Source organism: Oratosquilla oratoria, chromosome 12 (assembly GCF_046742065.1).
Source record: "Oratosquilla oratoria isolate Oo_2021 chromosome 12, ASM4674206v1, whole genome shotgun sequence".
Taxonomy (NCBI): domain Eukaryota; kingdom Metazoa; phylum Arthropoda; class Malacostraca; order Stomatopoda; family Squillidae; genus Oratosquilla; species Oratosquilla oratoria.
This window is the reverse complement of record NC_134788.1, coordinates 6,189,388-6,202,205: the sequence shown is the minus strand read 5'-3', so window position 1 is coordinate 6,202,205 and position 12,818 is coordinate 6,189,388. Positions and strand designations below refer to the sequence as shown.

Sequence of the window (12,818 nt, the reverse complement as noted above, 5' to 3'; positions counted from 1 at the left end):
AGAATCTTGTCATCGGAGTTTAATGGGTTAAGTACCAACAGAACCAGTTAGAAGCACTGATCATCTCAGAATCCAACAAAGAGCATCACCTCTCTCACCACCTCCCCAGTCATTGCTTTGGAACTTTTCCATTTCTCCCAGTAACCCGATGCATGGACATCTAGCTCAGCAGCCATCTCTTTCCACACCTAGAGCCACCAGCTGCTCCCCTCGGCACCCAACATCTGTCTGGCAAATCGTCAGTCAGGCTGTGGTCCTGTGGGCTGTGCAGTACAAAAGAAATAAAATGGAGCCCTACTCCTCCCTGTAAATAAACCAACCTGTACTTGCTTGAAAAGTACCAAATGTAGTCTTCATTTGTTCACTCCCTCAAAGTCTGGAACAGATTCCTAGCCTTTGTCTGGATAGTTATAAGACTTAGGGGCAAGAGTTTCTAAATTGTCTTCAATCCACAGCATCAGTAATTTCTCCATTTTTATTGTTTGGTGAGTATTGTTGACTTCATTGGTGCAAATTGTTTTATAGCTTCCCAGATGTGCTCCTGCTGTCCTTCAGAATGGTGGAAACAGTGGAGTGAGAGAGGGTGCAGGTCCCATGCTTTAGCGTCAACTTTTTTACATCCCTCAAATTCTTGGTGACTTTTGTTTTCAGCCCCTAATCATTAGCCTTCCTCTCTTGGTCTATTTGCACCACAAAGGATTACAAAGGCGGAGCATGCCAACAGGAGATCTTTTGTTCCGTAACTGGGTCAGATGCGAAACAAAATATATAATTATAGAAAAAATAAAATGAAATAGAAAATATATTTTAACCCATTAAACTCCGATGACAAGATTCTTGTCATTTGGTCAAATAAAACAAAAAATCATAAAACACCAAAATGTTTGATCAAACACCAGAAAAATGTGACGTCAGTCCTCGCTTCGCGAAGCGATGACTGAATCTTGTCATCAGAGTTTAATGGGTAGAGATAGAAGTGGAAAATACAGAGTGGATGTAAACAAAGATATGCATGGGACCATAGCTGTTGTAAGAATGATTTAGTGAGCCACGTGAGTGTGGAGCCATGGGCAGTGATGGGAAATGTTTGTTTTTGTGAGTGGTACTATGCCATGCCAACAAAACTTGTTGAAAAAAAAATATATATGTGCTATTTTACAAAGCATGATGATAACTTGGACAAAGTGGTCATAAGTCATATAGATTGTCAGTTGACCACTAGCTTTTGTAGAAAGTTCAGTCAGGAAAAACATGGCATAAAACTGTACCAAGCCCAAGAATGCCATCAAGGTGGACACATCTGTTGATATTTACCTAGTTATATTTTACGGGAAGGGGAGCTATGCTCGTGGTGTCCCGCCATTGTATCTTGCAGTGTCTAGTTTGCTTTTAAACTCATGAATGGTTTTTGCGCATACTATTTCATTGTCCAGTTTGTTCCAATTTTCCAAAACTCTATGTGGAAAACTGTTTTTCTTCATTTCTCTTCTATAGCTATGTTTTTTTATTTTCTTTCCATGTCCTCTTGTGTTCCTCTTGTCCCAGTTAAGTAAGTCCTCTCAATCAAGTATCTCTGTGCCTTTCATGATTCTGTAGATGGTCAGTAGGTCACCTCTCTTCTTTGCTCCAGTGTCGGGAAAAGAATACTGCCACCAAGTGTTCCCACTTGAGTTGTAAAAGGTGACAAAATCAGGACAGGGATAGGAATAGGCATCCTTCTTTGTAGCCCCAAAGGGGACATTCCTAAAAAGAAAAAATCAAATGCATAAGAGAGTCTGGGAGGAGTTTTCCTACCAGAACCCTAAGGCTTTGGGTCTTTTAATGTGTGTGGATGCGGTACAGATGAGAGTAAAAGGGAAGAGATAGGCAGTATGTTTGCGAGAAGAAAGATGGATGTGTTGGCTTTGAGTGAAACTAAGTTGAAAGGGAGGGGCGAGTTTGAGTTTGGGAGTATAGTTGGGAGGGTCTCATGAGTGAAGAGAGGATGTGGGAGAGAAGGGGTGGCTATTCATGTAAGTGAAGAGATAGGTAAATGTATGGTGGAGTGGAAAGAAGTTTCTTCAAGGTTATTATGGATGAAAGTGAAACTGGGAAAGGAAGATGTGTGTTTTTGTAAGTGCATGTGGGCCTGGTAATGAAAATAGTGTAGAGGAAAGGGAGGCTTTTTGGATCAATTTAAATGAGTGCATAGATGGTTTAGGGTGAAATGTCAATGTAGTGGTATTGGGAAACCTTAATGCTTGGGTAGGAAATAAACCAATACACAGAGTGGTTGGGAAGTGTGGAGTTCCAGGAAATTTTTGTAGCGGAGAGTTGATGGTGGAAATGTGTCTTGAAAAAGAACTGATGATAGCAAACACAGTGTTTAGGAAGAAAGTCAAGTATAAGTATGCATGGGAAAGGGTGGTGGATGGAAGGGTGGTAGATAGGGCTTTAATAGACTACATAGTGGTAACCAGGAGGAAAGTAGGAAGAGTTAAGGATGTGTATGTTCTAAGGGAAGAGAGTGTTGGAATATCAGATAATTTTTTGGTGGAAGGTAAGTTGAGAATGGAGGATAGATGGAGAAAGAGGAAAAGGACAGAGGGTAAGGAGGTGCTTAAAGTACATACATATACCAAGGCTTTTTCCCCCTTACAAGGGAGGTAGCCAAAAAGGGAAAGGCATAAAAACACTCCCACCCATTTCATCCCTACATACACTCCACACCCCTCCCACCCTCCCTCTCATCTGAGCACCTCCTGGATGACGGGTCATCCCTGCACCCTGCCCACCGCCCTGGGTCAGAAGCAGTGTCGCAAGACACAGCACATCCACAGCAAGGCCGCTTCATTTAATCGGCGACCCCCCCTCTCCGTCCCCCCTTGCTTAAAGTAAACTGCATAAATGAGAAAGAAAAGGAGGAGTACAAGAAGAAGCTGAGAGAGGAGTGGAAGGGAGTGAAGGATAGAGTAGAATTAGGAGTGGAGGAGGAATGGGGATGGTTCAAGGAGGGAGTCGCAAGTTGTGCAAAGATGATGTGTGGAAGGAGGACGGTAAGAAATAGAGGGAAGGATGAGTGGTGGGATGAGAAAGCAAAGTAGGTTGCAGAAGAGAAGAGACAAGCATTCACAGATTGGTTGCAAAATAGGACGAGAGAATCATATGAGAGGTACAAAGAAAAGAGGTCTATTTCTTTAGAGTATAGTCCCATTCTATGCACTTCTATTTCTTTTTCCATCTCATGCCCCTCCTCTTGTATCTCTTATATAATTTCCTTTGCAATTTCTTTCTCTTCTTTTTCTCTTAACCCATTCAACTCCGATGACAAGATGTCTTGTCATTTGGTCAAATAAAACAAAAAATCATAAAACACCAAAATGTTTGATCAAACACCAGAAAAATATGACGTCAGTCCTCGCTTCGCTTGCAGCGAAGCGAGGACTGACGTCATATTTTTCTGGTGTTTGATCAAACATTTTGGTGTTTTATGATTTTTTGTTTTATTTGACCAAATGACAAGACATCTTGTCATCGGAGTTGAATGGGTTAAGTTTATAGCTACATTGTGTTTTTATTTAATACCATATACTATACACACTTTTTTTTTTATCAACTGTGTCCCTGACCCAATTTTTCTTTAATCACTTTAATGAATGTTTCCTTTGCATTTTCTTCCACTCGTACATCTTCTTTGAAAGCTACTTTTTGGTTTTCCTAATCTACTTTCCTTTTTTTTTTTTTTCTAGATCTGTCTCTTTTATGGTATCTTCAACTTTCTCGGTCACCACCTGTATTTGTTCTTTTACTTCTCTTTTCAAAGCCTCATTTTTGTTAGTATCTTCATTTTTCATCCTTTTGTTTTCATTTTGAACTATGTTTAATTCTTTTTTAGGTCATTAAGCTCTCTGTTGGTTTCGGCATTCAGTTTTTTTAATTTGTTCATTTCTCTATGCATTGCTCTGTATTCTGCTTTTAGGTCTATAATTTCATTTATTAGTTCTGTAATCTCTTGATTTTGTAAAATATTTGTATACCTTATCTCCCTTTCTAAAACTACCTCTTCCTAGTATTCTACCTTCTTTTGCAAACCCTGAAAATCCATAATTATCATCCTACCTTTGATTGCACAGAGGCATATCTATGTTGCAGCTTTTTGGGGGGATGACACCTAACGGCAATTCAACCCTGCTCACATATAGTCTTCTTTTAGTTGGTTTACCATATTTTTGTCTGCCTTCACCATCCTCCATTTTAAGTTATTTTGACTCAGTAGATTAACTCTAATAAATCATTTCAATCATTCGAGTGTTAAGCAAAGCTTTCCCCTTCCTTTACAATACCAGACTAGGTGTTTCTTCCAACTTAGTGAAGAAGTGCTTCACTCCAGAGCTCATTCCAGATGTCTGCTCCAAATGGTGGTTCATGTTTGAGAACAGGTATCTGAGAAGTATGATAGGGGTTACTAGGCTGGAAAGAGTGAAAAATGAGGAAGTGAGGAAGAGAACAGGGTTGGAAAGGGAGTTGGGAGATAGGGTTGATGAAAGAGTATTGGGATGGTTTGGACACATGGAAAGAATGGGTGAAGAAAGATTAGCAAGAGGTGTGGAAGGCAGAGTGAACATGAGGGGGCAACCAAGGATGAGATGGATGGATGGGGTAAAAGGGGCATTGGAACAACTGTTGAGGAAGGATGGGAGAAGACAGAAGATAGGTGAATGGAGAATGGTTGTGTATGGATGATGCTGTGATGCATGGAAGGGAGTGGGTGGGGGATGGGGGTGAGGGAGTATGTGTGAAAAATAATTTGACACAACCTGAAAGTATTTCTCCCCATCTTCTCTTTCTTTTTTTTTGCATGAGGGAATGGAGAATGGGGTGTTGTCATTTAAATGAAGTGGCCTTGCTGTGGATGTGCTGTGTCTTGCTACACTGCTTCTAATCCAGGACAGTGGGTGAGATGCAGGGATGACCCATCATCCAGGAGGAGCCAAGAGAAAAGGAAGGAAGGGGGGTGAATAGGAGTGGAGTATGTGGGGATGGAATGGGTGGGAGCAGATTTTATGCCTTTGCTTTTTGGCTACCTCCCTTGTAAGGGGGGAAAAGCCTTTGGTATATGTATGTATTTCACACATGGAAATCTGACAGCAAACAATTCCTCCCCTCCCCCTACCACTTTCAGCAGGTAATGTCGACACAGTCCAACATTAATTCAGCAGAGACTACAGTCTTAAATTTTCTTCACAGACAGATCTATGGACAATCCTAAAAACTTTTGCCAACCATTGTGGGACTGTGGGATTTCCACTGAGCAAAACTCAAGGCAATAGTTGACAACACAGACACATGTGTAAAGTTACTTCCTGAGAAGATCTGTCAAAGAACCTGACTGTTGCCATCCTCTGTGAGGATGTGTGTCTCCAGTTAGTGAAACTCAAAGCAACAATTACTATTAAATAAAGCTTTCACATGTCTCTGTTTAGAAATATTTTCTGTCTGCATGTTTGAAATTTACACAAATTAATTTGTATGTAAGGCTGACATACTTTTGTTTACACTGTTGATTGATTAATTTGCTATCAGACATACATCCATTTACAGGTCATTATTTTGTTCTTTCTTATCTATTGTAACAGTAAAAGAACAGATGTCCAAACTCCACCAGGAATATGAACATCATGTAAAGGAATTGCAGAGGAAAGAACACCTGGACCAGGTATGTTGCCTATAGTTACACCACTTTGATTCATAGCAAATTTTTAAAAGTATGTACTTGTTTTTTATATGACATACAATACAGGGTGTTTGGGATAATTTTTACACTTTTTCAGGAAGGAAAGTACAATGTCATATCTTGGCCAAAAATTGATGTACAGGTACTCCTCGTTTAATGACCTACTCGGTTAACGACAACTCGGAGTAACAACGGGCTTTATGACGTCGTTTCACGTAAATCTCCCGAAGTTACGACGTCGTGTACGATAATTAAGTTGGCTGAGGCAAATTTGTATGATGTTATAAATGAACTTGTACGGTGGATATTAGCTGTGAGGTAAAGTGTTCTGAAGCTTAGGCCTACATTACCATCCTGCAAGCTGCAAAAACTACCTGGGGTACAGTGTATACCGGTAGTGGTAAATTTTTAGTTTCGACCATGGGCGCAATATAACAATAGAAAATTAATTATTAATTTTGTAAATTATAATGTATCAACGTAATATGCAATTTTGTGAGCGGAAATGAAAAAAAAAATGCTAAAACAGATTTCGTAAGTAACGAAGTCATGTCGGACGAAGGGTACACCTTGTTTGTTATGATAGATGCCAATGTCGAAGAAATGATAGGATGATAAATTAATTCGTCTAACCTAAACTAAACTAACCTAACCTGTGTTTAATAAATCATTACCTGCAAATTAAATGTCATCCGGCTCGTCCTCGTTGTCGTCGTCGTGAGAGACGTTGGCAGACGACAAGATGGCGTCCCAAGCCTATGCTACCGACTTTGTTCATTAGCATATTTTCTTGTAGCAAGGTATTTTTTACTTTCATTTCCGCCCACAAAATTGCATATTACGTTGATACATTTTAATTTACAAAATTAATAATTAATTTTCTATTGCTATATTGCGCCCATGGTCGAAACTAAAAAAAATACCCCGGTATTCAATATGGAATGTCAGCATACGCGGATTTGGTCATATACGGTAATTTTAGGAACCTAACCACCATAAAGCTTTAATGTACTGTATAAAAGAGGGAAAATACACAAAAATAAAGATACATGTATTGCTGGACATTGTACATACAGTACATAGACGTATATGTATACACTTTCACTTAATGACCAATTCGGTTAACGACGGCGCGCTGGTCCCAATTGTCGTCGTTAAACAAGGAGTACCTGTATTCTCAAAATTCAAAGTGCATCTCTTAAGCGGCCCATACACGATCAATTATATTGTGCAATTTCATTGTCAATACCCTGAATTGACAATTAAATTGACCGTGTATGGGCGATATGTCGCCCATACACGGTCAATTTAATTGTCAATTCAGAGTATTGACAATGAAATTGCGCAATATAATTGATTGTGTATGGGCCGCTTTAGAGGATCTTTTGCCAAATACAGCTCACTCAAAGAACCAGCCCTGAGTATCCACCACAACTTCCAGGCAGGACCTGAACCTGCAGCACACAGCCTTCATGGTGTTCTTTGAGAGACACCTGAACACCAGTCTGATCCTGGCAATTAGCTTGTCCTTGGTGTTGCAGGCGGTATGATGTCTTTTTCAGCTGCACCCCACACATGGGGTTGCAATCAGGCGAGTTGGGGGCCAGATGTTGGGATTGGTGAAGTTGTAGAAGTTCTGACAGTCACTTCTGGGTTTTCTTGGAGGTGTGACACAGAGCTGAGTCCTGCTGCCACACATGGTCTTCCCACAGCCACCCTCTCCACCCAGCACTTGACAACAGTGGACAGCAACTCAATATAGCCATCTGAAATGAGTCTGAGTCTCTCTTCAAAGATGCAGGGTTGCATGACTTGGCCTTTGCTGGAAACACATCCAAAGAAACTAAAGCAAGACAGTTACAGAAGAGACCTGAAAAAAAAACAGCTATCCACATAAAGTGATCAATGTCTAGAACAAACTGAACAGAGAAACTATAAATGCCAGAACACACGATTTTAAGAAAAAACTGGATATGGAGAGATACTAAAATGGGTCACTACGAGCATAGTTCTCGTCCCATAAAATACAACTAGGTAAATACTAGGTAACTGCAGTTTGAGGGAACTTTGTGTATATGAAGCGTGGGACTTCATGCAGACTGTAGGCTAGCCACCTGTTGTTCTGCATGTTGTGCAACTGGTCATGGCAATAGCTCTTCTCATCTGAGAAGAACCAGAGCATCCCAGGCTCAACTGGGTGTTTGACCTTGTTGAGGAGTTTTTTGGGTTTCATAAGGCAGTTCTCTTGTATAAGGAGTAGCAAAGATCCTCGTTCAGCGCTTTCTTCATAGTCACCACTCCAATGCCAAGGTCTACATTACCTTGCCTAGATCTTGCTGCACCTTATTTTTGTAGCTTCTCGACAAATTTCATTGTGTGGACAAAGTCAGAATGCCTGCTATGATCCTTCCTACTAGCCACTGCTTCCACATCTCCGTTGGAATTTTCCAGCTCACATCTCACAGTCTTCACAGTATTCAAGGAGCACTGAGCTGCAGCTAAGATTTCCAAATTTTTTAATCTGGTGCAAGTCATCATTATATAGGTCACACTTTTCCAATATTCCAGTGCTTTCCAGTTGTCCATGCTCTCAAGCTCTCACACCCACCAATAGTACACAGAATCAGATATCCATTGCACTTTACCACTATTAAATCCTTCAAATGGTTCTGAAATGACAGAAGATAGAATAATTGTCAAATTTATCCCAGACACCCTGTAGATATGAAGGACTGTAGCACTAGATTATTCATAATCATGATGGTTTGTATGTAAAGCCTACAGATGGATGTCAGGCCAATGACATGAACCAGGAATGCACCTCCACTACAGAAGCTCATTCTCATCAAGGACCATCCACAGTCAGTATCCTCAAACTTATACAATATCATTATTTCTTACTAATGACATTGCACATTTTTAGTGTATCTTGGGAATGCAGCCTGAAGGGATTTCTCCGTCATCTCTTTTTCTGCATAAGGGGATGGGGGGGTGGTACCAATTAAGTGAAGCTGCCTTGCTGTGGATGCACTGTCTTGCTACACTGCTTCTGACCCAGGGCAGTGGGCAGGGTACAGGGATGACCTGTCATCCATAAGAAACTAAGATGAGAGAGGGAAAGTGGATGGAAGTGGAATGGGTTTTTACCTAGTTGTATTTTACTGGACGGGAGCTATGCTCGTTGCGACCCATTTTCGTATCTCTCCACATCCAATTTATTCTTGAACTCGTGTATAGTTCTGGCATTCACTGTTTCACTGTTTAGTTTGTTCCAGACATCGATCACTGTGTGGGAAACTGTTCTTTTTCAGGTCTCTTCTCTAACTGTCCTTCTTTAGCTTCTTATTGTGTCCTCTTGTTTCTCTCTTGTCCCATTTCAATAGGTTATCTCTATTGAGAACTTCCACCCCTTTCATAATTCTGAAGATGGTCAACAGGTCGCCTCTTTCCTTTCTCTGCTCCAATGTTGACAGCTGTAATTTCTCCAATCTTTGTTCATATGTCAAATTTGATAGTGTGGGTGCCATCTTTGTCACCGCTCTTTGGATTCTTTCTAATTTCTTTGTTTTTCTTAGTGCTTGCATGGCCACATTGATATAGCATATTCTAGTTTCAGTCTTATCAATGTAGTAATTATTTTATTAACCAGCTCCTCATCCATGTAGGCGAAGGCCACTTTCATTGATCTTAATAAGTTGTAAGTCTCTCCGAATAATCTATTTACATGTTTGTCAGGTGTCAAGTCACTTGAGATAATTACTCCTAGGTCCCTCTCTGAGTTTACTTTACTTCTTTGTTTCCAATCGTATATTTTCCCAAAACTCTGTTTTTGCCTCTTCCAAATTCCATTATGCTACATTTCTTGATGTTGAAGTTCATCTCATATTTCTGGCTCCATTCCCATACTTTATCCAGGTCATCTTGTAGTAATCTGCAATCTTCTGTTTTCACTCTCTTGAGTAATTTGGCATCGTTGGCAAAAAAATTTATGTAACAATTAACTACTTTGTCCATATCATTTATGTATATGGCAAACATTAAAGGAGCCAAAACAGAGCCTTGTGGGACGCCACTTTTTACATCTTCCCATTTCGAACTTTTGTCTCTAAGTACTACTCTCATTTTTCTCCCAGTTAAAAAGTCCTTCACCCATTCCAATAGTTTACCTTGAATTCCTCCTATTTTTTTTTTAATTTTACTCATTAATTTTTTGTGTGGTACCTTGTCAAAAGCTTTCTGCAAATCCAGGAAGGCACAGTCTGCCCACCCATCTCTTTCTTGTATTATCTCAATTAGTCTCGAGTAAAAGCAGATTAGATTTGTGGTGCACAATCTTCCATTTCTAAAACCAAATTGTTTGGGGTTTATTATTTTATTTTCTTCCAAGTGTTTGATCCATCTGTTCCTGATAATCTTTTCACATATTTTTGCTACTGTGCTTGTTAGGGACACCAGTCTAAAGTTTGTAGGTCTTCCCTGTTTCCTCCTTTGTATATTGGCACTATGTTTGCATCTTTCCAATCTTGTGGTACCTTTCCCTCTTTTAATGAGAAGTATAGTTTATCTGTCAGTTTGTCTATACACTCTTTCAATATCCAATTTGCAATTTCATCTGGTCCGGGCAACTTTTTGACATCTAGGCTTTTTATTTGGTGTCTTATTTCCTTCATCATGGGTGAACTTTCTAGTTGTTTGTCCTTCCGGGGTTGTGAGCTCTCAATTGTTAAAACAGACCTGAAATGTCTGACCATAACTTCTGCCATCTCTGTGTCTTCTATGTACTCTTTAACTCCTTCACGCAATTTTACTATATTATGCTTAACCTTTAGTTTGCCATTTATATATCTGTAAAAGCGTTTTGGTTGATCCTTACATTTGTCTATGATATCCCTTTCATATTTTCTTTTTTCTTTCCTGCATATGTTTATATATTCTTTTCTAAGTTTTTTATATGTTTGCCATTTGGATGTTTTCCTATCTTTCTTCCATTTTTTCCATGCTTTATCTCTCCTGGCTTTAGCCTCACTATATCTTTTGTTCAACCAACATTTTATATAAATTTATTTTTGTTTCTTTTATGGTACATATTTGTTAACTCCCTCTTTATAAATTTTTTTTAAATATGTTCCTTTTGTCGTCCATATTTGTTTCCTCTTTAGAGAACCTATCCAAATTTGCGTTTTGGAAAAATTTCCTTAGTTTTACAAAGTTCATTTTATTCTACAAAAATCTTCCTTCTCTATGTTTGTCATTTCTATGTTATTCTGTTCTTTTAATTCAAACTCTATTAGTATATGGTCACTTTTTCCAATGAATGTGTTGGCTTTGAGTGAAACTAAGTTGAGAGGGAAAGGCGAGTGTAAGTTTGGGAGTGGAAGTGGGAGGTTATGAGGAGTGAAGAGAGAGTGAGGGAGAGAAGGGGTGGCTATACTAGTAAGTGAAGAGATAGTTAAATGTGTAGTGGAGTAGAAGGAGGTTTTCTCAAGGATAATGTGGATGAAGGTGAAACTGGGAAAGGAGATGTGGGTTTTTGTAAGTGCATATGGGCCTGGTAGTGAGAAGAGTGTAGAAGAAAGGGAGACTTTTTGGATAGGGTAGACAGGAAGACACTGTGGGAGGTTTTGTGGATATATGGGATAGGAGGAAAGCTTCTAGGAGCTGTCAAGAGTTTTTACGAGAGTAGTAGATCATGTATCAGGATTAGAAATGGAGAGAGTGAGTGGTTCGAGGTAAAGGTGGGACTTCATCAGGGATGTGTTATGTCGCCCTGGCTGTTCAACTTGGACATGGATGGGGTAGTGCAAGAGGTAAATGCAAGGGTGGTGGGTCAGGGATTGCAGATGGTTAAAGAAAATGGAGAAAAGTAGGAGGTGAGCCAGCTGTTGTTTGCAGATGACACTGCGCTTGTAGCAGGATCAGAGGAGGGATTGAGGAAGTTGGTGACAGAGTTTGGGAGAGTGTGTGAAAGAAGAAAGCTGAAGATAAATGTGGATAAAAGTAAGGTGATGAGATGTACAAGGGGTGAAAGTGGAAGCAGACTGGAAGTGAGTATTAAGGGAGAGCAACTGGAGGAAATGGATAGTTTTAGATACTTGGGTGCAAATGTGGCAGGAAAAGGTGGAGTGGAGGTGGAGGTCGAATGTAGATTGAGAGAAGCGAGTAAATGCCTTGGTGAATTAAAAAGTGTAATGAGGAATAGACATTTGGGAATGGATGCTAAGAGGAGACTGTATGAAGGAGTGATTGTGCCAACAGCACTGTATGGGGCAGAAACATGGAACATAAGAGAGGAAGAGAGAAGGAGTTTGAATGTGTTTGAGATGAGGTGTCTGTGAGAAGTATGATGGGGGTTACTAGGCTAGATAGAGTGAGAAATGAGGAGGTGAGGAGGAGAGCAGGGGTGGAAAGGGAACTGGGAGATAGGGTTGATGAAAGAGTATTAGGATGGTTTGGACACATGGAAAGAATGAGTGAAGAAAGACTAGTAAAAGAGGTATGGAAGGCAGATGTGGAGGGAATGAACATGAGGGGATGTCCTAGGATGAGATGGATGGATGGGGTGAAGGGGGCTTTGGGGAAGAGGGGAATGTCTGTTGAGGAAGGACAGGAGAGGACAGATGACAGGGATGAATGGAGAATGGTTGTATATGGATGATGCTGTGATGCATGAGGTGGAATGGGGGGGGGATGGGGGGTGAGGTAGTATATGTGAGCAAAATTCGATACAACCCAAAGGGATTTCTCCCCGTCTTCTCCTTTTATGCATGGGTGGATGGAGTGGGGGGTCGCCGATTTAATGAAGCGGCCTTGCTGTGGATGTGCTGTGCCTTGTGACACTACCTCTGACCCAGGGCAATGGACAAGGTGCAGGGATGACCCATCATCCGGGAGGTGCTAAGATGGGAGGGTAGGGTGGAGGGGAGTGGAGTGGAGTGTATTCAGGGATGGAATGGGTGGGAATGATTTATGCCTTGTTCTATTTGGCTACCTCCCTTGTAAGGGGGAAAAAGCCTTGGTATATGTATGTATATCTTATACTCCATTCTGTTCACAATATCTGGTTCAGAGGTTAATATTAGGTCTAGTTTTGATGGTTCCTCATTAT

The 12,818-nt window shown here is 40.4% G+C and overlaps 1 protein-coding gene across 3 annotated transcripts in view; it reads left to right on the top strand.

The window, feature by feature from the left end:
* LOC143030923 (uncharacterized) overlaps nucleotides 1-12,818 on the top strand; it is a 311,312-nt gene that overhangs the window by 265,842 nt on the left and 32,652 nt on the right. For all 3 annotated transcript variants that reach the window (XM_076194184.1, XM_076194185.1, XM_076194186.1), the window contains 2 exons: nucleotides 5,616-5,695; nucleotides 8,491-8,574. In XM_076194184.1, coding sequence (XP_076050299.1) covers nucleotides 5,616-5,695; nucleotides 8,491-8,574 — 164 coding nt within the window. The remainder of the gene's footprint in view (nucleotides 1-5,615; nucleotides 5,696-8,490; nucleotides 8,575-12,818) is intronic.